The sequence below is a fragment of the Nothobranchius furzeri genome, chromosome 10, assembly GCF_043380555.1.
Source record: "Nothobranchius furzeri strain GRZ-AD chromosome 10, NfurGRZ-RIMD1, whole genome shotgun sequence".
In the NCBI taxonomy this organism is placed as follows: Eukaryota; Metazoa; Chordata; class Actinopteri; order Cyprinodontiformes; family Nothobranchiidae; genus Nothobranchius; species Nothobranchius furzeri.
The window spans coordinates 44,747,385-44,771,139 of NC_091750.1; the positions used below are offsets into that span (position 1 = coordinate 44,747,385).

A 23,755-nucleotide genomic window follows, 5' to 3' on the forward strand; every position below is an offset into this window, starting at 1 on the left:
CCTCCGGGCCGGGTACTCCGACTCTTCGTTTTCACCGCCATGAAAGATCCTTCGCACCGTTCTTTGTCTCACCCTTCACCTAAGACCAATTTGTCATGGGAGACCCTACCAGGGGCACTAAGTGCCCCAGACAACATAGCTCCTAGGATCATTAGGGCACTCAAACTCCTCCACCACGATAAGGTGACGTTTCAAGGAGTCAAAGGCATTTCCCAAATTACCGAGGTGCACATAAAGCTGCTGGCAAGAAGTTAACATGACAAATGTGTGAACCAGACTTGTGGGAAAACCGGAACAAGAAGCACAACCAAGTGAGTGAGTGTGGATTCGTAAGAAAAGAAGCCTGAAAAGGACTGTGGCTTTTAGACTCAAATCCTGCAAAGTCAGCGAAACATAAACTCATATTTCAGCTTCTCCTGCCACAATCTGTGGATGGGCTTCAATAAAACTCAGACTAATATCTGAACGTTCATCTACAACTGATTAATGTTTGTAGTCAACATCAGTCAAGATGGCTAACCATAACCCAGAGTTAGGGTTGGGCATCATCTGAATTTGAATGATTCCGATTTCAATTCTTAGTTTTGATTCCGGTTCCTATTGATTCCCAATTCCGATTCTTTCAAGAGAAAGGATCCAAAAACCTTACATGTTTTAAACGAGCCAGCTAACCACAGGTCTTACTTAATGAAATAATCTGAACTTCAACATGAATTTTAATTCTACAAACAAAAACATCACCTTCATTTAGAATAGAAATGTGTTTTAAACGAAGAAAGAAAAAGACTTGCAGCACAACCGCTGAGTTTGTTTCTGAGGTGATCATGGACAGGGTGATCATGGACAGGGTGATCATGGACAGGCTGATCATGGACAGGGCGATCATGGACAGGGTGATCATGGACAGGGTGATCATGGACAGGGTGATCATGGACAGGGTGATCATGGACAGGATGATCATGGACAGGGTGATCATGGACAGGGTGATCATGGACAGGGTGACTGAGAGTCTACACCTACGTGCTGCAGCAGTGATTCAGTCAGAAGGGAAACTGAAACCTAAATGTATCTGCTGTCAGTGACAATCTAACAGATTTAAAACATTAAAAGTCTTAACAGAATAAATAGTTAAAAAAGAAAAAGAATTTCACAACTTAACGTGTTGTGAGATTTATTATATGATTATTATTTATTTATTTATTTATTATTTATATCGGCTGCTAGTGGCAGAACCCGGTGTGGTCCACCAGAGAGAAAGCTGCTCTAGCATGGTGACTAATTATTTTACAGGTTATTCTTCAGCCTCCTGACGCTCAAGCTCACACACACACACACACACACACACACACACACACACACACACACACACACAGGTGTTGGTGAGGGGCTGCGCTTGACTGTTGACGCTCTCGGTGTGTTTTTATTTCTGCAGTGAGATAAACTAGCCTCACACCTCCCGGAGTTTGTTCTTTAAAACTTGTATCAAATCCACCGTATTGACGCATTTTAATGAGCTTCCTCCATGCCATATATTTTGGTGCAGGAATTAAAGTTTACATCACGGAGAAAACGTTCGGCTGATGCGTTTTGTACACTTTTGCTGCTGAGCGCCTGCGCAGTGAGAGAGCGGAGGGGGGACGCGATGCTGCTCTCAGGCTCTCTGCGGGCTGCAGAGCAGGAGCGACAGACAGCTGGTGTGATCAGCTCTGAAAGGCGTTGATCAGAATTTGCAGATCACATTTGTTTCCACAGAGATTGGCCTCAGATTCTTCTTCTGGTCGGCAGCCTGGGAATCGAAACTGGGAATTGAAATAAAAAAATTTGAACGATTCTGGGAAAAACTGACAGTCCCAGTTACACTCGATGCACGCTACAATACCCATAGCCAATTGGCCTTAGCAAACACACAATTCACAGATTCCGAGCTATGATTTGATGTGGGAGTAGTGAGTTCATTCACAACTGTTATTAACTAAATGGTTACACAATATCTTGTGACTGCAGTGATTGGTTAAGACTGCACAAAGCATTATTTTCAAGATCTGACCAAAACACCAACGGTGATCTTTCAAAGAATGATGGACATTTTTTTAAATGATGCAACAATAAATATGATTTTGTTAACTAACGAACTTTATGCATTTGCAAACTTCCCTGATTTTATAGTTTCTTCTATTAAAAACAAAAACAGGTCATCCTCAAACATAAATACATGACAGCCACAAAATCTTTTAGAGCCTACAGAGATAAAATACCTACTCATCATACATACAGTAATGTACGTTGGTCTCCATTTACGCTAGAGCATATGAACTCAATTCCTCACCAGTCGTTTTCTTTCTTCTTCCATGGTGCTTAACAGCTGAGAAAACTCCTTCAAGGACTGAGCTGCAGAAGAAACAAGTCAGGTCATGTCTCACATATGCAGACCTAACAGCTAATACTGGTGAAGCATGATAAAAACAGTTCTGATCAACTTTTAACTCACCTATGTTGATCTCATCATCAGTCTCAGCATCTCCTATGCACTCAAACTGGAACTCCTGCAGAGACCGGGAGAACCGCTGCACTGCAAGAGAAAGACCTGAGGGGAACGATATTTCAGTCGCATTAAAAATAAACGATTAATGTGCTAATTTCATTTTCCTATTTGTTCATACTGGCGTGATTGTAAACATGATGTAATGCTCCTGTTTCCCTTCAAGGCCGTAGTCATTTTCCACCCCTGCCTTAAAGTAGTAACACATTTTCCTACAAGAGTCAGCATTTCATTCAGTGGCGAGCCACCAAGTGTCAAAGTCTGATGTAATTGGACAGCCACACCCTGGAGTGTGTGTGTGTGTGTGTGTGTGTGTGTGTGTGTGTGTGTGTGTGTGTGTGTGTGTGTGTGTGTGTGTCCATGTCAAACACTGCTTTACAATCCTACAGCCATATCCATCAAACAGCTGCAGTACAAACAGATAAAGTTAAACGGAATGACAGCTGAACCTGTTTATGAGCTGATTTATAGTTGAGATTAATACATGAAGGGAAATGTTGGGTATTTTTATAATTGTACCTTTTTGAGGCCTAAAAGATGCCCAATTAGTGTTATTAACACTTCATGAATCTCTGTGTTTGCCAACTGTGGCTGTTCATGAAAGGTTGAGCAGAGAAGCTTGTTTGCAGTCAAGGATGTTGATTGTGGATTTCCAAAGAAACCTCTGTACCTCTGTAACCTGAGAAGGCCCCGCCTTCTCCATCCTTTGCTGAATAAAGCCCCTGACGAACTGAGAACACAGGGGAGTAACGTGGGGACAGCCTCGGAGGAGGTTCCTCTGCGTTAACTCGCCATTATTTGGGGGACTCAGGGTAAAATGTCTCCTTTTTGTCGTGTGTGTTTATTTCAGGTTCCAGGGATATGGAGATTAAATATACCCCACATTTAATTACCTAACAGGAAATGAAAACAAAAACATCCTTCAACACTGGAAACAGAAATGAGAACTCGTTCATTTATTATTGAATTTGGTGGGACCTTTAGTGTTGATCTCATTTAGTGTCATTAGATATTCTTCCATCGGTGATGTCAGTAGTTTAGTTTATTAGCATTCCGAAGACAGAAGAAGTAGTTCCAAACTTCGGGTCCAGATTATACCTAAATTTTTAGATTATTTTAATTTCTTTATACTTTTATTTGCTTGGACTAAAGGTAAAGGTGCCTGTTTGAGGAAGCAGAAGTAAGCTGGAGGAGAAAGTAGTTTCAGACGCGAGTCAAGATGGGTAACTCCATGAATGTTAAGTGAAGGTGTGATGTAGATCTGTCAGGTTTTCTACACCGTGGCTCCGTTTAGCACAGAAAGCTCTTGCCCATTTGCTACTGGTTCAAAACGCTGCTGAACGTTTACAGCAACACATCAGCCCAGTTCTCCGTCTTCCTATAAAGTTTAAGATCCAGTTTAAGACTCTAATGTTTGTTCTTAATTCATGGTCGCGCCCCTTCTCTTTATCTCTCACTTTCAGTCCTTGCACAAACACCAGAGAGAAACAAGGTCATCGGGCCAAATTTATTTTCATGTTCGAAGACCAAAATACAGATGGTGGGGGGGGGGGGGGGGGGGGATCATGCTGTGGCAGCCCCAAAGCTGTGGAACAAACGAAAGATCACAGTTGGAATCGTATTTTTGTCACAGGCCTTTTGAATAACCTAGAGCGTTGTGATGTGTATGATGATGTTCTTTTAGTTTTAGCATTTCAATTTTTTTTTCCAACATTGCAGTTTTTACTGTGCTTTTTTAATGTTTTACTTGTTTTTAAATTCCTGTTTTAGACGAGAAGCACTTTGGTCACCTCATGGGTGTTTCTAACATTTAGCTTTAGGTTTATTATCCTCTCTAAGAGGAGAATCTGGCTCTAAATGTTTACCACCGTTTACTCTGAAAGGTCTATTGCTGGTTTTCATTTAGGTTCATTACTTCAGATTAAAATGAGCTAAAAGCTAAATCAGGTACAATGAATCTAGACCCCCGTGAGACTTCAGACATATGAACAAATCATATTGCATTTGAGGTCAAACTCATATAAAATGTAGAAAATAAAACTGATTAATAGTATGATAGATATAAATATTAAAAAATGAATCAGTTATAATAATAATGAGGCAGTTAAAGCTGCTATAGCAAATCTACAGAGCAAGCTAAGTTTAGAATGCAAACACAGTCCCAGAACACTCACCCCTCCCCTCAGGTATCTTCCATGAGACATTTGTTTTAACCCTCCCACTGTCTTCAGGGGTGACCCCGCCAGGAAAGTTGACCATTGAGCAGGATTGATGGTTTATCCCTTGAGGTCCATGTGGCAGGGGTAAGGAGTGAGCATCACCTCATCCCTGTCACATGGACCCAAGGGAAGTAGGGAGACAAAAATGACTTGAATGGTGGTGAGGTCCAGATTTGTTCACTTTTACACTTTCTTACTGACTTGGAATGTACAGTCAATAAACCTCATTTACATTAAATTCTACAACATTGCATTAAAATGAGTGGAAACCCCGTTTGGATCCAAACTACCTCATTAAAGGTAACCCCCCCACCCCCCACCCCCCATTATGTTCATGTGTTAGACACACAGCTCTGCCAGAACAGGCTGCGTTAACAGACGACAGCTCCGTCACCTAAAGGTTTTACCTTCAAGAACAGAACCAAACTCTTCACAGAATATGTAAAACAACCCTTAAATATGAATCTGTAAACAGAACAGAACGTTACATCTGTTACAACCAAAACTTTCTTGAAGCTAAAGCTGAAATATTGGCCAAAGGAGGAGATGGCAGCGCGCAGGACATTTTATCCATCAACGAAGACAAAGTCGGTAGTACGGGCATTTTTTTGGATATTTGAAGAATGCCGAGGGACAGCTGCAGCACGTGCAGAAAAAGTGTCTGTGAAAGGCAGCAACGCTTCAAATCTCATGACACATCTGCGTGACCATCACATACAACTCTACAGTCAACGAAAGGCAAGTTAGCATTAGCGTTTTAGATAAAATGCGTGATCCGAGGATTTGGGTTGAGGGAGAATGCAGCGAGTTGCTATATAAAGCAGCCGCAGCGTCGCTACCTGCATATAAACCGTGTCGCGGACACCGCCATGTTGAAATGACGCTACGCATTACGGGGCTCCCAGCGGCAGATAAGAGTTGGTCTCTCTCCGAGAATAATTCTGAATTTAACAATGATTACTGCCTGATGACATTTTCCCAAATCTGCAAAGCTCACTGGAAGAACACAAACCGAGGACAATATTTTCCTGATATAGGGTTTATTACTCAAGTAAGGGTAAAAAGGTATCTGATTAGAAGGCTACTTGAGTACTGAGTATCATCTCTGATCTAATATTTTTAAATGATGACATCAAACAGACAAAAAATAAGAAGTTATGGGCAAATATTGATATTTTAAGACTAAAGGGGAAAATGTAAACAAATAAACAACATAATTACAAAATAACAAATTGTAGGCAAAATTTAGACACAAACTGAGGACAATGTTTTCTTGATATACAGGGCTTATTTAGTTGTCTGAAAATTTAACATGTTTAAAAAAATACCGCGATAATACCGAAAACCGTGATAATTTTGGTCACAATAACCGTGAGGTAAAAATTTCACACCGTGACAACCCTACATGGATTATTTTGGTGTTAGTTGGCTCCAAGCCCCCACAATGCGGCTCCAAAATTGGTCCCAACCCAGAAGTACCAAAAATTGTAGTTCCACCCTCATCCACTGGGGGCTGGTGTCAGAAGCGAGCAAATCCTCATTGACTCCCATGTTGAAAATACCAATTGCACAGCAGAAATAAACATGTTTACAGCCTGGTTCCAAAACATGTTTTTTGTTTAAATGATCTAGTTTACACTCATGACAACTCTGAGGGGGTGGGGGTGGGGGTGGTGAATTTTTTTTCTCACTCTTCTGTTTAAGTGTATTAAAAGCCTAAAATTCTGTATAATTAATGAGCATCAGACCCACGTGACCACAGAGCTAGCTCTGTGGAAAGGCCTCAGTAGAGCCTCGGTCTGGCTTGGAAACTGCTCCGGGATTTTGAGTCTCTGTGTTTGTGTATTCTTTTTTGGATATTTTTTGTGCAATTGTTAGACAAAATGACCTGCTGTGGCATTAATTGCACTAATAGAGCGTCCAAGGAGTCTCCACTTAATTTTTTTCGGTAAGTAAAATTATATTAATGTATTTTAGGTCACTGCCGAGCTGAGCTTAGATTTTAACATGTACTGTTTAACCATGAAATTTAAATGTAATAGGGTAAAACCCAGTGCATTTAACATAATGCTGCACTTTAGAAAATGGGTTCAAATATAACATGTTGGTGGAGCTGGGTTCCGACTATCGGCTTGTGGAGCTCTCGGGAGACCGATGTTTTCCAGCCGGTTCTCCCCTCTCGGCCCATCTCTGTCTGATCGCGGCTTCTGTGTGCTGCGCGGGCTACCGGCTTGTGGAGCTCTGGGATGGAAACCTTTCCACCCGGTTCTCCCCAGCGGCAGCTCTGCGCATCTCAGATCGCAGCGGCGCTTGTCTGCTGTGCGGCTGCCGGCTTGTGGAGCTCTCGTAGACCTCTGTGTTCCACCCGGTTTTACCCAGCGGTCAGCCCGGCGTATCTCTGACTCAGAAGCTCTGGTGTTGTGCACAGTTAACTCCAGTTGTAGCTAGGTTGCTACCTCCGTTAGCTTAGCTCCCACCTCCGCGTTAGCTTTGGGTTAGCTTCAGGTTAGCTTGTAGCTAGTTCGACCGGGTGTCGTCAGTTGATCCCAGCCTTACAGCCCCACCCTCAGCTCCTCCTCTCTTCCCTTTTATGGAATTGTCTGGGCTTGACGGAACCTGTGACACGGTCAAAATGGTGGTGGTGGCCACCTCCCATTTTAGCACAAAAACGTTTTATTGGAGTCTATGGAAACCCATTGTCCATATATGTATGTCGATGGTTGGCTCATGCTAGTGTTGAGTTGTTTACGACAGTTGTAAATCCACTATCAACCAGTAGGGCGGCAGAGCAGGAAACTGTCTAGTGTTAACTAACAAGATGTTTACAATGATTGGGCGATGTCTTTCCAGGATTTTACGTTTCAGAGAAGATTAAAATTAATACAGTTTTGACTAAATGTTTAATTTATTGGTTGCCATCAGTGCATGAAGAGCTTTTCAAGGAAATGGATAAAAAAGTTGAAGAAAAACTCAGACTTCACCTGTAAAAGTATTGAAAATGTAGATATGATGCCTATTCAGACTAAAAGGAAAACAGATTTCTATTTAGTAAACACAGATAAGTTAAAGAACATGTATTTGGATAACAATTACTCATTCTGTTATCTCATATATTTATACATCCTTGTGCAACAACCCTGTATGATCTAGCAATGTTATGAATGTTTTGATGACTAATATTACAATGAAAACAGAAATAAACAATAATGGTGCGAATTTAATTTTGATTCATGCACATTTAAATATTTTGACCTCTGATGATTGATGAGTATACAATATGTGTGTTATAAATTATTTCTTATTAGCAAGAACACAAATGGATAATAATAATCATAATATTATTTAAAGAAAAGTATGTATATTAATGTATCATACACGCTGTTTCAGACATAAAAGAGTTGTCTACATCCAAGCACTGATCACAGAATGACTCGCTGTGATTGAACTAGTGGCCTTTTGTCGCGGCAGCAACGCTCACACGAACCCAAACACGGCTGAATAACGAGAGGTTACTTACTATTTAGAGCAGATATGAGCATGTTTCCATCTTTGATGAGGTCTTTTATAAATCTGTTGGTGCGCTCCAGCTCTATTTCATGGCACTGCAGCCGCTCTCTGAACTCAGGACTGTCCAGCAGAGAATCACTGAACTCCAGCGTCGGCAGACCCATGACGACTCCACACACACCGCTACTAATTACACAACGGAGGCGAGAGCTTTATGTTTCCTGTTGGTGGAGATAAACCTACCACATACCGCGGTGTTTGAATAAATATGCACCGGAACTTGGTCAGAAGTTCATCCAGCTCCTGTTTTTCATGCCCCTCTCGCTTCTTCTTCGTCTTTTTTTTTCCTGCCGCTGAACTTCCGGACAGCAGAGCTGGGCTTCGTCGAGCTAATCTGTTCCCTTCTTGGATGCACTAGTCAAATATAACGCTGCTGGGATACTTTATAGATGAAACAACGAGGACATCTGACATAGTTGGATAAAACAGGACTTTGTACAGGACCGAGCCCGAGCTAACTTTCTTTTCCACCCGACAGCTTGTTACTATGGGAACGGGAGACTCCTGCTGGCGCGCGGAGAAATCTAGGATAGGTTTTGTAATACAGTATTAGCACAATGCTAACAACAGACTGATTACAACAGTAATTCACATATTTTATGGTTAAATAAGCGTTCAAATTACAAGGTCAAAATTCATCTAAAATCTTTTTATTGCACTTGCCTTTTAAAAGAAGTTATTTAAGGGTAAAGAAGGCCATTAATCCATTAATTTGTCAGTGATGTAATATAGCTTACTATTTTAGCTGAGTATAATCCTTAGCTGGATGATGAAATAGTCGTTTTCTGCTTTTTGGTTTACATTTAGACCGAAATGTTGTCATTTCTTATTGTGTGTTTACTTGTAGATGAAGGGGGTGGATATTCCTCTTGTAGCAGCTTTATTGACATTCTCTGCTGTTTTGGATGGCTCAGCTGTACACAATGCTGTGAAACAGTATTTAGCACCCCAAAGATGTCTTCTGTTTATGCTATTTTTGTTTAACAGGAAAACTATTTCAATATCGGACAAAGACAATCAGAGAACATAAAAAATGCAGTTTTCATGGAATGATTTCATTTATTGAGATAAACAAAGTTATCCAAACAAGCATGGCCTTGTGTGATTAAATAATTTACCCCATCACATAATCATGATGAATAGCAACGCCAACGGTAAAACAACCGTGTCGCTCTGCCGTAACTCCTTTATATGTTTTACAAGTTTAACAAAAAATCACTTCCTGTCTGAAACTATGGAAGCCCAAAGAACGGGTTGTCAGAATAACTCAAACATATGACTTAACTCAAATTTACTTTAAATGAAGTTTACATTTCGGCCCCTAATTGTTACTGCTGTGACGTAACAATTACCAGATAAAAAAAAAAGATGTCATTTATACGCAAGTCAGGCACATATGTAACAGAAACATTGCTTATTCAGTCAGCCTGTACATTCAATATCCTTTGTAAACTAAACACACATGTCATTAAAATCATCTTCAATGAAACAAACCAAAGTATTTCAACATTCATTGATTAAACATCCATTTCTAGCAACAAGCATAACTTGTCCACAGGTCTCTCCAGGACACTAGTTTTGGTTTTAACAAACACACGATGCACAAGTCCATGTGAATCTGGAACCGATTGTTCAACTCTTCCCATCAGCCAAGAATTTCTTGGTGATGTTTCATCAACAATGAGAACAACATCTCCTGATTTGAGATTTTGTCTCATTACTGTCCACTTCTGTCTCTCCTGTAGAAGAGGCAAGTACACTTTTGTCCAACGCTTCCAAAACATTTAAGAAAGATACTGGACTTGTTTCTACCTTCGCCTTGCGTACAAGTCCTCCTTCTGAAACAACCCTGGAGGTAATGCTGGCTGACGTTTAAGAAGAAGCAAATGGTTTGGTGTGAGTGCCTCCACATCATTTTGATCATCTGACACTCTTGTTATTGGTCTGCCATTAAGAACAGCTTCCACTTCACGAAACACTGTCTGAAGGCGCTCATCATCAAGAAGCTGTTGTTTTAGTACCTGGTGAAGAATTCTCCTCACAGAACGAATCTGTCTCTCCCAGATGCCCCCAAAATGTGAACCGGCAGGTGGGTTGAACATCCAGGTTATGCTTTTCTGAAGGAGCACATCTGAGATTTTAGATTGATTTCAGCCGTTAGTTGCTTCACGCATCTCTCTTTCTGCTCCCACCAGATTTGTCCCATTATCTGATCTCATAACAGACACTTGACCTCTGCATGCAATAAATCTTCTAAATGCATTTATGCATGAATCAGTCTCAAGTGAATGGGTGACTTCTATGTGTACTGCTCTAATTGTAAGACACCATATCGCTTGACTGTACTTCATCCGCACTTGACATCAAATGGACCAAAGTATTCTATACCCCCATTGGTAAATGGAGGCTTGTCAGGTGTCAAACGATCCAGTGGCAAATTAAATGGCCTGTATTTTTTGATATAGCGCCTTCTAGAGTCCTAGAACCCCCCAAGGCGCTTTACAACACAATCAGTCATTCACCCATTCACACACACATTCACACACTGGTGGGGATGAGCTACAATGTAGCCACAGCTGCCCTGGGGCGCACTGACAGAGGCGAGGCTGCCGAGCACTGGCGCCACTGGTCCCTCCGACCACCACCAGCAGGCAACGTGGGTTAAGTGTCTTGCCCAAGGACACAGCGACAGACTGAGCGGGACACGAACCAGCAACCTTCCGATAACGGGGCGAGCACTTAACTCCTGTGCCACCGTCGCCCCAAATTGGCCATTTGTTGCTCTCCAGGTTTAGCTGACAGTCTTTTACACATCACACACTTAGACTGTATCTTTCTAATCGCCGAGTCTGCCTGTGGGATCCAGAACTTTTCTCTCAATCTTGACAGTGTATAATTCTTCCCACTGTGTCCAGTTTCCTGATGTATGTGTCGAAGAATCAACGTTGAAACATGGTGATTTTTTGGAAGGATCACAGGGTGCTTAAGATCTGAAGGCAATGCAGACTGATGCAACCTTCCTCCAACTCTTAAAATCCCATCTTGCAGAACAGGGTCAAGTTTAATGATATGACTGCCCTTTTTCAGTTTTTCACCCTTTTTGAGATTTGTGAGTTCATCTCTGAAACCTTGCCCTTGACAAAGTTTAATGATTTCAATTTTTGCTTCTGCAACATCTGCATCAGCTAACAAAGATGCTGTCCAGGTTGATCTAAACCGTTGCATTTGGTTTTGAACCACTTCAGTTATTTTTGTTTGACTTGACAAATCTTTAATTTGTGCCATGCCATCAGAAGTTTTCTCTGCTGGCTCAGGTCATGAAGCAACTGTTTAAACTTTAACATCCAAGACACTGCCCTTTTTAATCTGTGCCACTCTGAGTAGTTACTGATGAACTCAGAAAGTGGATCCTTGTGCACTTCTGTGGCGCTCACACTGATTGTATTTTTGACTTCAACGTCTTCTCTTAATGTATCTTTCACGTCTGGGAAGACCAGCCAGTGTTCTTCATTTTTTGCAAGAAATTCTGGCCCAGCGATCCAGCTGTGACACTTAGAGAATGCATCTGCAGTCACCCCCCTTGACGCATTGTCAGCTGGGTTTAACTCAGAGTTCACATACATCCACTGACTTGGCCTTGTGTTGTCTCTGATGTCGGACACTGTTTGCTACAAATGTTTTGAATCTGATGTTGGTTGTCGTCGTCGTCGTCTTCCTCCGCTTATCCGGGTCGCGGGGGCAGCATCCCAACTAGGGAGCTCCAGACCGTCATCTCCCCGGCCAGCTCCTCCGGCAGGACCCCAAGGCGTTCCCGGACCAGATTGGAGATGTAACCTCTCCAACGTGTCCTGGGTCGACCCGGGGGCCTCCTGCCAGCAGGACATGCCCGAAACACCTTCCCGGGGAGGCGTCCAGGAGGCATCCTGACCAGATGCCCAAACCACCTCAACTGACTCCTTTCGATCCGGAGGAGCAGCGGTTCTACTCCGAGTCCCTCCCGAAAGGATCTGATGTTCTCACTGGAAATATACTTCAGAACAGTAGTGTGGTCTGACCAAAACACAGACTCTTCCAGAGGCACCTGTAACTCTTTTCTCATTAGTTTGTCCATTTTTACTACAACAGCAGCCGCTGTTAATTCCAGTCTTGGGATTGTTGTTTGTTTCAGTGGTGAAACTCTGGACTTGGCAATAATGAAAGAGCAGCGTGTTACATCACTGCCGTTTGCCATCCGAAGATAAGTCACAACTCCATAGCCCTTTTCATTTGCATCTGCAAAATGATGTAATTTTGCAGAGAGGATTTTTCCAAAACCCACTGGTTTCAGGCATCGACTCACTGTGAAATCATGAAGTTTTGTAAGATCAAAAAGCCATTTTTGTGTTCTTTGTGCCATGTCAGGCGGGATGTCCTGATCCCAGGAGCTCTTTTTGCCACACAGCTCTTGCAGAATGAGTTTTGTTGAAACCCAACGGGTCATATATGGCACAGACAAATGAGAGGAGACCACGTCTTGTTTGTGGCATGTGTCTTATAGTTATCCTAATCTTGAACGCATCCTTTTCAGCACACCATTTAACTCCTAAAACCCGTTCAACAATAAAATGCTGTCCAATAATGTAATAAGATAATGATTGATCAAGGAGTTGCATCCATTCTTAGCCAACAGATATTTATAATAACTTATAAATAGTTATTTATAATAACTTATAATTAGTTTCAAAAGAAAATAGTCTCAGTATTTCTGGCTAAATACATGCTATGAGCCTCTCCCAGGGGTTTGTGTGCACGATCATAGCTGGTTTGTGTATTCACAGTGCTGCTTATGAGGCAATAATCCTTCAGGTCCACTAGGAGGCGCCATAAACATAACCCTTCTTCCCACAACTAAAAGACATACGGAAGAGGATTAGGGCCACAGAAAAGAAAAAAGTAAAGAAAGATAATTCTGACCTTTTTTCTCATAAATCAGAATTCTAACTTTAATAATCCTGAGAAATAAGTCAGAATTGGCTTTCTTTTATTTTCAGTGGCCCTAATCCTCTTCCGTACACATTTTCAGATATAATACAAAAGAGCATCATGTGTAGAAGGCAGGGAAGCCATGATGGGGGAAATGTTAGGATGATTCTAAAGGTCCATGACTGGCAGGGGCACAAATATATATTTTTAATTAAATTCATAAAATGAAAAATTTTTCGTGGGGGCCAAAATACCCGGCGCCGGTTATGGTACAAGTTAAAAGGTTTATTTGAACTCATGTAAAAATAGCACTTTTAAATACTTCTTCTATTTTTGGAAACCCGTGTGTGTGCGTGCATCGGTGTTTATATTCACGCCTCATTTCATGTCGGTTGCCAGAGAACCGAGATCAGTTCCTGGGAGTTTCTTAACAGCAGCTGGTGTTCTAAGCTCCAACGGGATAAAAAGTGAACCATAGGCCTGTTCCGGTTTGAAGGGATCCCAGTCAGCACAGCAGAAAGGCACGGACCACATGCGGGACTCTACAGAGTCTTTATCCAGTGTCTGCAGAACCAGGCATGCTTTGGGAAGTTTTTTTCACACGTGAAATCTTCTGCTGGAACACAAAGCTCCTACAGAACGTCTCCATAGAGGCGGTGAAGATGGGCAGCCGTGATCAGCTGGAGAATGGGGTCCTATCCGTGGAGACAGGCTCAGGTGTGTCTATTCATGACCGCACAGACCAGACCAACAGATGGACTCTGGTGAAGAAAACCGTCCTGTTTTTCACAATCGGATTACTTCTTTTTATTTTGTGCACTCTTTTTCTAGTTTTGCAAAGATCCAACTGACCTTCTTTAGACAGCTACTTTACCTGCAGGCAGGAGTTTATTTATAAAACCCTGCAGGGGCTCAGTTACTGACTGCTTCTCCTTTTACAGAAATCTTATGTTGTAAACATGTCCTTAGGGAAATGTTAGAGAAAATACAAGTATGAGAAGAAATGATTATAAATTTCTAATTAAAATAAACACATTTATTTTCATGTTTGTTGTTTTCTTTATTTGTTTCATACCTGTTGGCCAAATGTTCCTCACATTTTAAACATATTGTTACTTTTAAAGATTTGCAAACTATTTTGATGGTTTTCTTGTCACTGGCGAGAGGTTTAGAGCAGGTCGGAAGATTAATAACTGCAGATGAACTGTATAGTAACCAGAGCTAATGATATTGTTATATAGTTTTAAGCACTTTAGAACCTTCAAACATTTTTCAAGGGGCAAAAATAACCTGGATAAATGACAAAAACACAGAAGATTTGAAAAAGAATAGCTAAGGACTGTATAGACTCAGATTTGAAAGTTGGTTTTAATCCTTTAATCACAACTAAATGATTGACGGATGAGTTTTAACATGTCCACTTCAGAAATATACTTATTAAAAAAAAGAAAAAAATTGGACAATCTAAAATAACAACCATAATGTTCATAGCTCGGTGACAGCTGTCCGAACCGTCCTGACAGTTCTGGATCCAGGATCACCTCCTGTCCCCGTGCCTGCGGTCCTCCCGGTCTCTGTCCCTGTAGTCCCTCCTGTCTCTGCTGTCCCAGCCTGCATCTCTCTGTTGGTACCGTCCTCTCCCCCCATGTCTGTCCCAGCCTCTGCCCCAATCACTCTGCTGCACCGGTCCTGACCCAAGGTTTATGGGTTTCCGGAAAGGCCTGTCCCTGCCGCCGAAGCGCAGCTGTCCGGACTCCTTCTTTCCTCCCAGCCCGCCACCGAGACGCCTCGGGACCCATCCCTGAAGGGTCCTTTCCTGCTCAAAATCCACAAACACTTCATGCTGGTCCACCACCAACTTGTTAGCGTCTCGGTGGGCCCGGGTCACGGACCGCTCCTCCTTGTACTCAATGAAGGCGTATCTTTTCGAGAAACCCGTCACCACATCCCGAACCAGCCGAAGCCGCTTGATGTCACCGTACTTTGAGAACACGCTGTGCAGCTTATCCTCGGTGGTCTGCGGGTTCAAACGGGCCACGAACAGAGTGAGCAGCGGGTCTCCTACAACGCCTCTGTTGGGTTTGTAGCGGGCAAACATAGCCCTCCATATCGCCCGGTCATGGGGCTCCACGTCCGTCCCGTCGATGCTGCCAGCTATCAGCGGGTCGTACTGCTTCGCTAACGGACACCAGTCAGACATGTTAGCCAGACGGAGAAGTCGGTTGTGTTTCAGTGGTAGTTTTCTGGTCGGTTAGTCCTCTACATGGGTCAGAAGCATCGACATAAACATACAGAAGTTAGCCACCAAAATAAACTAGTACGACCGAAGACTTGTGCATCAACAAAAACAGTCCGTAAAGAAACAAGCTGCGCTTGGAAGAATTGTAATGGTTCCCGTTTCTTTCGTTCCCCACCTTTTCAACCACAGGACACGTATAAAATAAAATGAACGAAGACATTAACAATTTAAAGTATCACATAGTCTTATAAATAAAATACGAGGAAACTTGTTCCGCATTTCTATAGCCTTCCTCAGAAAGTTACAGATTTATGATTAAGTTTCCTGGGAAAACATCCTAAATTAGAATAGAATAAAATAGAACATAATGCCTTTATTATCATTGTACAAGTAAAACAAAATAAAAAGTGGTGTCATCTCCTATGGTGCATAAAAATGATCTAATGTGAGCATATGTGTTTTTGTTTAATAATAGAAAGAATTCATTTCACACCGTTATTTGAACTCATTGCGTACATTTTAATTGTGCTCATGTTTTTAAACAGTAACAAAGATTTATTCATGAAGGAATCACAAAAATCTGCCCAGTGAAGTTCTGTGTACACAAAAAGGCTTAGGCTTCAACATGAAAACATGAAATACTACTAATTATTAGAATAAAACAATCTTATTTCCAGGTGTGTTTATTTCTCTTTAGTTTTAATAATGAGCCCAACACTAAAAGGCTTTTTGCAGGGGGTGGGGGTGGGGGTGGAGATTCATTTCTAATCGTTTAATTATCAAAATATTAAGTCACAAAACATTATTTTTTTCCCCAACACAAAACCTCAAATTTAAAAATAAATACATTAGCCGAAGTTAAATGGTGAACCTGCAGTTCCTCTCTACATGACCGTAAAACGAGACCTGCAGTCTGGGGTTGAGGTATTTAGGACTCTGTGATTTTTAGAAGGTCCAGTACATTAAAATGAAAAGTTTGATTTGTGAAAAAACAATTTTAGGACTTTGAATTGTTCAGAACAAATCCTTTGTTCTAGTGAATAAAACATGAGGGTAGTAGATCCTCCTAATGAAAAGCATCAGGGCTTGTTTATAAAATACTTGTGACACAGAAGCTTTACAAAAACATCATTTATTAAAAGATTACAACCTACATCAGTTCTCGTGCCACGTTGCTTCAGTTATAACAAAGAGATAAAGACGTTGTCACACCATGACTGCAATACAGCATCAAACTGATCTGGAAAAAGAACCAAAACGCCATTGGTCCATTACAAAATATACCTTCTGTTGAGTGCATGTGTCTCGATGTGTTTTAACAACAAGAACAAGTCTGTTGACTATAAACGGTGTACTGCTGATGCGTTCGTCTCCGTTTCCTTTACATGTCCTCCACACTCCATTTATATGCTGCCTCCTGGACGGCTTTCCTGTCTGCCATCCGCGTGTAGCGTTTTAACTCAAAACCATTCGACCTGCAAAACATCCATGTAAAAAAATGCCATCAAAATCTGCTATTGTAGCTTAAACTCCCCTGGATTTGATGCTTGTGTGTCCCCTGTTGAGGTTTTTCTTTGCAGATACCTGTCGACTCCATCCCAGCGATAGCCTGGCAGAATGTTGAAGCGGTTCGGCGGTGGTGGGGGGCCATTATACCTAGGTTTCACTGGAAATTCAGATAAGAAACACAAGTATTGTTACAATTTATAGAAAAAGAGTCAAAGTCGTGTTAGCAAGGCTTTGCTGAGAGGTTGCTAACCCTGAAGTACATTTTCAGTTAAAGCTTAAATGAAGACTTATAAAGTAAAGGAAGAGTAAAAACCTTTTGTCTTTTCTTTGCGGTCCTTCTTACGTCTCAGCATCGCCAACATAGGATCCCCTTCTCTTTCTTGCTCTCTCAACATGCGGTCCAGGTCCTCATCGTCATAGTGACGCGCCAGAGGCTTTTGGGCTTCGAGCACCGCATCCTCAAGTTTCTGCTGCTCCATCTGGCTCTGAGCCAACCTACACACACGTACACACACTTTAACGCTAAAATGTCAAATCTGCAAAGCAAGCCGTCTCAAAACATTTTTCATGCCTCTTAACAACGTTCTAACTTAGTACAGGTGTATTTTGTGGAGATTAAAGCTAATGGATTTGTCCTCAGCCAATAACACGGCTCGGTCGCAAACCAACAACTGGACCATCTGGTTGTTGATCGCACCGAACCGCCGCACTTCCCTGGGTCCTCTATTCATCACACACTCACGTGTTTAGCAACAGGACACCACCGGTGTGAGAGGTTCTCCACTCAGTAACATCAGAGAAGGAGAAACAGCTGCTTCAACTTTAGAACAAACTACCAGAGTCCCAAAAGGAAAAACACCATTTGAAGTCATGGACAACAAAAGACGTTTAGAAAATGGCGACTGGTGTTAAGCGCTATCTGGTTTGGTTCGGCAGTGCGAGTTCTGGTATCCGGTGGATGATAGCCTACAGGAGGGGTGAGAGTTCTGTGACTGTTTAAAAGCTAGCTTGTTCGTCGATTTGCTGTTGCAGCTTTAAATAGTGAAACGATTCACCCATTAGTGTCTTTTCAGTGCTGCACTCACCCTTTTCCCCACTGAGCATATTTCTCATCCTTTACTGCTTTCTCTTCAGCTTTTTTCTTCTGATCTTCTCTTTCCAAATCCAAATCTCTCCTTTTACCTCTCTTGTCTCGAAACACAGTCTGGGCACCGCGGGACTGATCTAGTCCAATCAGAGCCACAAGAAAGAAATACAAACACATAATTTGAGTATTGACTTGTTTCATTATGACATAAAAAATATAGTTTGTCTTGAAAAATGTGTGACGCTGATGAAAAAACACTTTACAAGTCCTCCAGTTTGGGGGTGTAAATGCTACCTTCTAGCGGCTGGTTGCTTCTGTCTCTGCGCCGGTTTTCCTCCTTTTCTTCCCTCAAAACCTCAATAGAAACAAGACCTGCTTTTCCACCAGAAAGCATCCTCGGACCCTGTTAAAACATCTTTTTTTAAAACCTGCAGCCATTTTGTGAGAACTTTTGAAAAGCACTCCTGCCTCACTTGTGAAGCTCCAGCTCTACGAGGTGGTGACAAATCTCCATCCGAGTCCTTTCCAGTCCGTGGCCTCCTCCTGGGTGGAGACTGGTCAGAGTCAGGAGACTGGCTGAATTTTGAGCGTCTTCTCGGAGGAGACTGGTCTGAATCGGAAGGCTTTTTCTTCTGGGGCTTTTTTCGTGGAGGTGACTGATCAGAGTCTGAATCGTGCCTCTTCTGACTCCTATCAGCTTGCGGTGAAGAACGATGATCTGGGCATGGTTTACTTGGTATCGAAGAGCTGGGCTTTCTTCTAGTGGGAGATGAATCTGGAAAATAGAAAACACAGATATGTTTAACAAAAATAGGGTATTAGTCAGGAAAATGATGATGTTAAACACACTCATTGAACACAGTTCAATGGACTACCACGATATTAATTTGTTTAGAATGAACTGCGTTCCATTTACCAGATGTCCATTCTCAGAAGGTTGGATATTTTTGGGGAGATTCTTCAGAAACCTAAACTGTTATCACCCGTCGGTTTTAAAATATTTAGGTTAAACAACAGAAAGCCTAAATTCTTCCACAGCTGATGGGGGCCAGGCTGAGGAGGATGCTGTCCTTGTCCATGAGATGGTACTGATGTTCTGGGAGAAGAAGACAGCTACATAACCAATGAGGATGGTGGTAGAGGAGGTGGTTGAGGTCTAGAAGTAGCTGGGTGACACCATCAACAATCAACTGGACTGAAGAGCCAAACTAGAGCTGTACACAATAAGGGGGTGGGTATTCCATGTCTTCAATCAATCAATCAATCAATCAATCAAAGCTTTATTTATAAAGCACCTTCCGCAACCCTGTCAGGAAGCCCAAAGCGCTTGAAGAACCTCTGGTGGTTTGAGGCTCTTTAACAGTTGTAGCTGGTGATCTGCACTTTGTTGATGCTTATTGATAGAGCATCATTGAAACCAATACCCAGTAGACTGAAAAAAAAAAAACTTGTAATTAAGGCTGCCTCTGTTTTTGAATGCAGGATGCACATCAGGGTTTTTCCTGGCTCAAACTGAGGCAGAGGTGGTACCATCCTGAACGTGCGCCAGCACATGCGTACTCTGTGCATTCAACTGCCTCACTGTTTTAAAGGCTAAATATTTTGTCGTTAAGTGTTCTAATCTAAGCTTCTGTTGACTAATTGAATATTCCATTTGACAACGTTTCAAGTGAAACTAAACTGGTTTGCTGCTAAAAAATATGAAATAAAACAAAATGATCAGGCTGAAATAACATACTCTTATTATGAAAGGCTCAATAATATGCATTAGATTGGTGTTTAGTTCCTTTTTCCCATTTGATATTTATAGTTAAATATCTTAAAATATTAATAACACTCATCTTAGTCACAATAACACATAAATATGTGCAGTAAAATATAATGCCTCGTCTCGTCTCGTCTTCCTCCGCTTATCCGGGTCCGGGTCGCGGGGGCAGCATCCCAACTAGGGAGCTCCAGGCCGTCCTCTCCCCGGCCTTGTCCACCAGCTCCTCCGGCAGGACCCCAAGGCGTTCCCGGACCAGATTGGAGATGTAACTTCTCCAACGTGTCCTGGGTCGACCCGGGGGCCTTCTGCCGGCAGGACATGCCCGAAACACCTCCCCAGGGAGGCGTCCAGGAGGCATCCTGACCAGATGCCCAAACCACCTCAACTGGCTCCTTTCGATCCGGAGGAGCAGCGGTTCTACTCCGAGTCCCTCCCGAATGTCCGAGCTCCTCACCCTATCTCTAAGGCTGAGCCCGGCCACCCTACGGAGGAAACTCATTTCGGCCGCTTGTATCCGCGATCTCGTTCTTTCGGTCATTACCCAAAGCTCATGACCATAGGTGAGGATTGGGACGTAGATCGACCGGTAAATCGAGAGCCTGGCTTTCTGGCTCAGCTCCCTCTTCCCCACGACAGATCGGCTCAGCGTCCGCATCACTGCAGACGCCGAACCAATCCGCCTGTCGATCTCCCGATCCCTCCTACCCTCACTCGTGAACAAGACCCCGAGATACTTATATAATTATATAATGCATTTCATTAATATGCATTTGTATCAGAAATGGTAATAACATTTAATTTTGGCTGCTAAAAATGTAATGGTGGCATGTCTATTATGTACGGGTTGGCAATAATCCAGTTCAAATTATGTTGAAAGATAGAAGCGTCTGTTAATTATATACTACAACGGCTTGCCATAGCCGTTCCATTCAATTCAAAGATACTTTATTAATCCCAGAGGGAAATTAGAGTTTCAGTACACACAATTCTGAGATCAGACATACATACATAGGCATAGACACATGACAAGAATTGGTGACTGTGGTCATTCGCGACCCGGAGGGTTTACATAAGGATTGGGTCAGGTGGAGGGAAAAAAGGCACTTCAGAGACAGGGAGGGCAGCTTTGCTATGCAAAAAAACACCTCAGACAGAAATGCAACAGACTTCAGACATTACACAACATAAGTGTCCACTAGGTGGGGTGGTAGGGTCTGGGACTCTCCACACATCAGTGCATGCAGCCGCGATAAGCAGCGCTCGTCACCTCCGTTTGGACAGGGGAAGGAGGTATGTGGGTTAGAGGGCACAGTGACTCCTGGAAACGATTCAATGGCCTTCACCGGTCGCAGTCCCACCCAGGGTGGGATAGGGAGACAGAGTTACCATGGCGACTGCAGCATTGTGGCAGTAATGTGACTCGTATCTGCAGCGGTTCTGATCCATAGCGCTGCAGGATGCAGAATAAACAGGATGGTGGGGACTTTTCATCCGCTTGTAGATTTTAGTCTTTCTTAGTTTTACCATCATATATTTTTCTGTGCACCACTTGATCGTGAGACTGCTAACCGTTAGCTTTAGCATTAGCCAATCTGCGTGTAGCTGCACTTTTGATCCCAAACTTTGGACCGGTTCTGCCTTTGCTGGTTCCTGTATTTTCCTCCACTGCATCCAGATGACCACACTGCGCCGGTAAAAAGCATTTTTCTTACACGCAACTAACTTTGTTCAATAAAGTTCTGGGGAAAATAGTAATTCAAAGATGTTGCACCAGTGCTACGTTTAAACATAGACAGACACGCACAGACAGTTCTTTTCGTCACACTGTACAGCTCTGCTCTGATATGGAAGAGCCTGGGGGAAAATCAGGATGTCAATAACACCAACCATAGATATGTAACTAGCGAGAAAAGCAGTTTTTGATCTTCTTTGTCTGCAGTGGTTTTAGTGCTTTTCGGTGCGCCGCTGCTGATACAGCGCCCCTGTAGGGGCGTAACGCTGCAACTGCAGTTAAAATAACACCCATATAGCTGGGGGCAGAGTGAAATCAGGCTGGGGCGGCCGAATTTGAATGCAGGAAAAACCCTGAATATGCTTCAATCAGTGGTGGAGAACAGGATGCTAAAACAAATGCCTGTCCATGAGAGACACAGAAAAAAACGTTTATCACTCACCTTTATATCGGCCCTTTCCTGATTTCCCTGAATGCCCTCTTGAAGGTGACAAGTCTGGAGAGTCGTGGCGACCTCTCCTTGGAGGAGATGTGTCCGGAGAGTCATGTCTTGCTTTTCTGATGGGAGAATTGTGTCTCATGTCTTTTGATGACCTCTCCGGTGAGTCTTGGTGAATTTTGCTAGATTCCAAAGACTCTACACGTTCCCCCGTTGTTTCATCTTCCTCGTTCTCATCAGCTACAGGGAAGACTAGATGATGATTTTCTTAAACAAAGGAACAGATTTTGTTTGTGTTTCACGTTTACCTCCAACTATTTTCCATCTGTTGCTGGTCCTGAAGACTTCCATCTGTTTCACCTCCTCTGGTCGCTCGTCAATGAATTCAGCAATCTTAGTGGGCACACAAATTTATCCATATTGCATTTCCATAACATTTGAGGAAACATCACTCATTAGAACCTTCTAATAAATAAAAGTTTGTGTTTTTTTGTCTCTGTTTATGTCAGAATTCAGCTTTTTTTCCCTCCTGGATTATATGGACAGATTACGCAAAAAGATTTTTTTTCCACAAATTAAATTATTATTTGTTGCAAGAAAAAAAACTATAATTTTGCACTTGTTTAGCCCTGTTTATAGTGCAAAATATCTTCCTCTTGATCTTTTTAAACAAAAATTATTAAAATGGCACAAAAACATTCTAAGTATTTTGACCCACTTGGGATCAAGTTTTAGTGTCTAAAAACTTGTGAATACACTTTCATAAACTCAACCCAATGTATGGAGTCTAAAACTGAACGCCTGTCTTAATATTGCCAGAGATTACTGAAGGGAGAGATTTGCTTTAAAAGCGTTTGAATCGAATTAAGGTCTTTCGAAAAAGCTAACGTTAGCTAGCTGTTTACCACAGGAGCTTCTTCTTCTTCCTCCTCTTCAATCTCCTTCGGTTCTGTGACCATCTGTCTCCAGTCTATATCATCATCTACTATTTTAAGTCTGAAATAAAAGGAAAATAATAAATGTCACCAAGTAACAAAAAAGCGATAACTGACACAGTGACTAGCGAAACAGCTAGCATACAAGTGAAAAGAAACTTTATAGAACTCTCTCACAAACTCACCCTTTTTCAGGAACTTTGCGTCGTTTCTTTTTTATCTTTCCTTTTGATTTACTAGCATCTTCGCTGGCTGACAGATAACGTTTGAGGTACTCAGCTTTAGAAAGCTCAGCTCCTTTACTGACGCCATTGGAGGCAGCCATGTTGACTGTTGTCCGAAACTACGGATAGCGCGGAGGATCAAAAGGGGTAAACCGCTCCACCATCCTTGTTATGGTATATATTTTTCTTTTTAAAAAATACCACAAGAGTCATAATCTGGCTTTTGTTGTAAAACTGAAAATACTCAATTGCTAAACAAGCCGCTTATCTTTTTGATGTAAAAATGGATGAGCTATGGCTTGATTTTCCATCTAATTTTTGCTAATAAATAAAATAAAACAAATAGAAAAATAAAACGAATAATTAACACTGACAAACAGACATTTTTTCCCTCATTTTGGACACAAAAGCATCACATTAACAAGTGTTAATTTTGATAATAGGAGTCTTTCATCAGGGAACCAAATCAGTAATTAAAAAAAATAATACAAATAATAATAAAAAAAAACAAGTGGTCATTTGATTCTTGTTTGGA

The 23,755-nt window shown here is 42.0% G+C and overlaps 3 protein-coding genes across 4 annotated transcripts in view; all 3 read right to left on the reverse strand.

Moving 5' to 3' along the window:
* LOC107386362 (rho GTPase-activating protein 42) overlaps window positions 1-8,710 on the reverse strand; it is a 48,415-nt gene extending 39,705 nt beyond the window's left edge. The window contains exons 1-4 of one of the 2 annotated variants that reach the window (XM_015960701.3): window positions 8,540-8,710; window positions 8,276-8,451; window positions 2,489-2,584; window positions 2,327-2,388 (exon numbers count right to left, since the gene is read on the reverse strand). In XM_015960701.3, coding sequence (XP_015816187.1) covers window positions 2,327-2,388; window positions 2,489-2,584; window positions 8,276-8,429 — 312 coding nt within the window. In that variant the 5' untranslated portion in view covers window positions 8,430-8,451; window positions 8,540-8,710. Of the gene's footprint in view, window positions 1-2,326; window positions 2,389-2,488; window positions 2,585-8,275 lie in introns of both variants that reach the window. The other variant, XM_070555682.1, reaches the window with a different exon arrangement.
* A 5,926-nt stretch (window positions 8,711-14,636) lies between these two features.
* Window positions 14,637-15,622, reverse strand: snrnp35 (small nuclear ribonucleoprotein 35 (U11/U12)). The gene has a single exon (XM_015960704.3). The coding sequence runs from the start codon at window positions 15,485-15,487 to the stop codon at window positions 14,825-14,827; it is 663 nt and encodes a 220-aa protein (XP_015816190.1). The 5' UTR covers window positions 15,488-15,622; the 3' UTR covers window positions 14,637-14,824.
* Window positions 15,623-16,642: 1,020 nt separating this feature from the next.
* Window positions 16,643-23,365, reverse strand: bud13 (BUD13 homolog). Its single transcript, XM_015960705.3, has 10 exons — window positions 23,182-23,365; window positions 22,967-23,057; window positions 22,370-22,454; window positions 22,065-22,301; window positions 18,596-18,897; window positions 18,417-18,525; window positions 18,121-18,259; window positions 17,349-17,530; window positions 17,111-17,192; window positions 16,643-17,001 (listed from the first exon to the last, which is right to left on the reverse strand). The coding sequence occupies exons 1-10, from the start codon at window positions 23,319-23,321 to the stop codon at window positions 16,908-16,910; spliced, it is 1,461 nt and encodes a 486-aa protein (XP_015816191.1). The 5' UTR covers window positions 23,322-23,365; the 3' UTR covers window positions 16,643-16,907.
* Between the last annotated feature and the right edge of the window lie 390 nt (window positions 23,366-23,755).

Bases quoted from the DNA above. Each gene is read 5' to 3' on its own strand.
- bud13 (XM_015960705.3), bottom strand. From the start codon at position 23,321: ATGGCTGCCTCCAATGGCGTCAGTAAAGGAGCTGAGCTTTCTAAAGCT. The intron at 18,526-18,595 runs GTGAGGCAGGAG...ATGTTTTAACAG, and splicing joins GTAGAGCTGGAGCTTCACAA to GGTCCGAGGATGCTTTCTGG. The intron at 17,193-17,348 runs GTTTTTACTCTT...CTGAATTTCCAG, and splicing joins CCGCAAAGAAAAGACAAAAG to TGAAACCTAGGTATAATGGC.
- snrnp35 (XM_015960704.3), bottom strand. From the start codon at position 15,487: ATGTCTGACTGGTGTCCGTTAGCGAAGCAGTACGACCCGCTGATAGCT.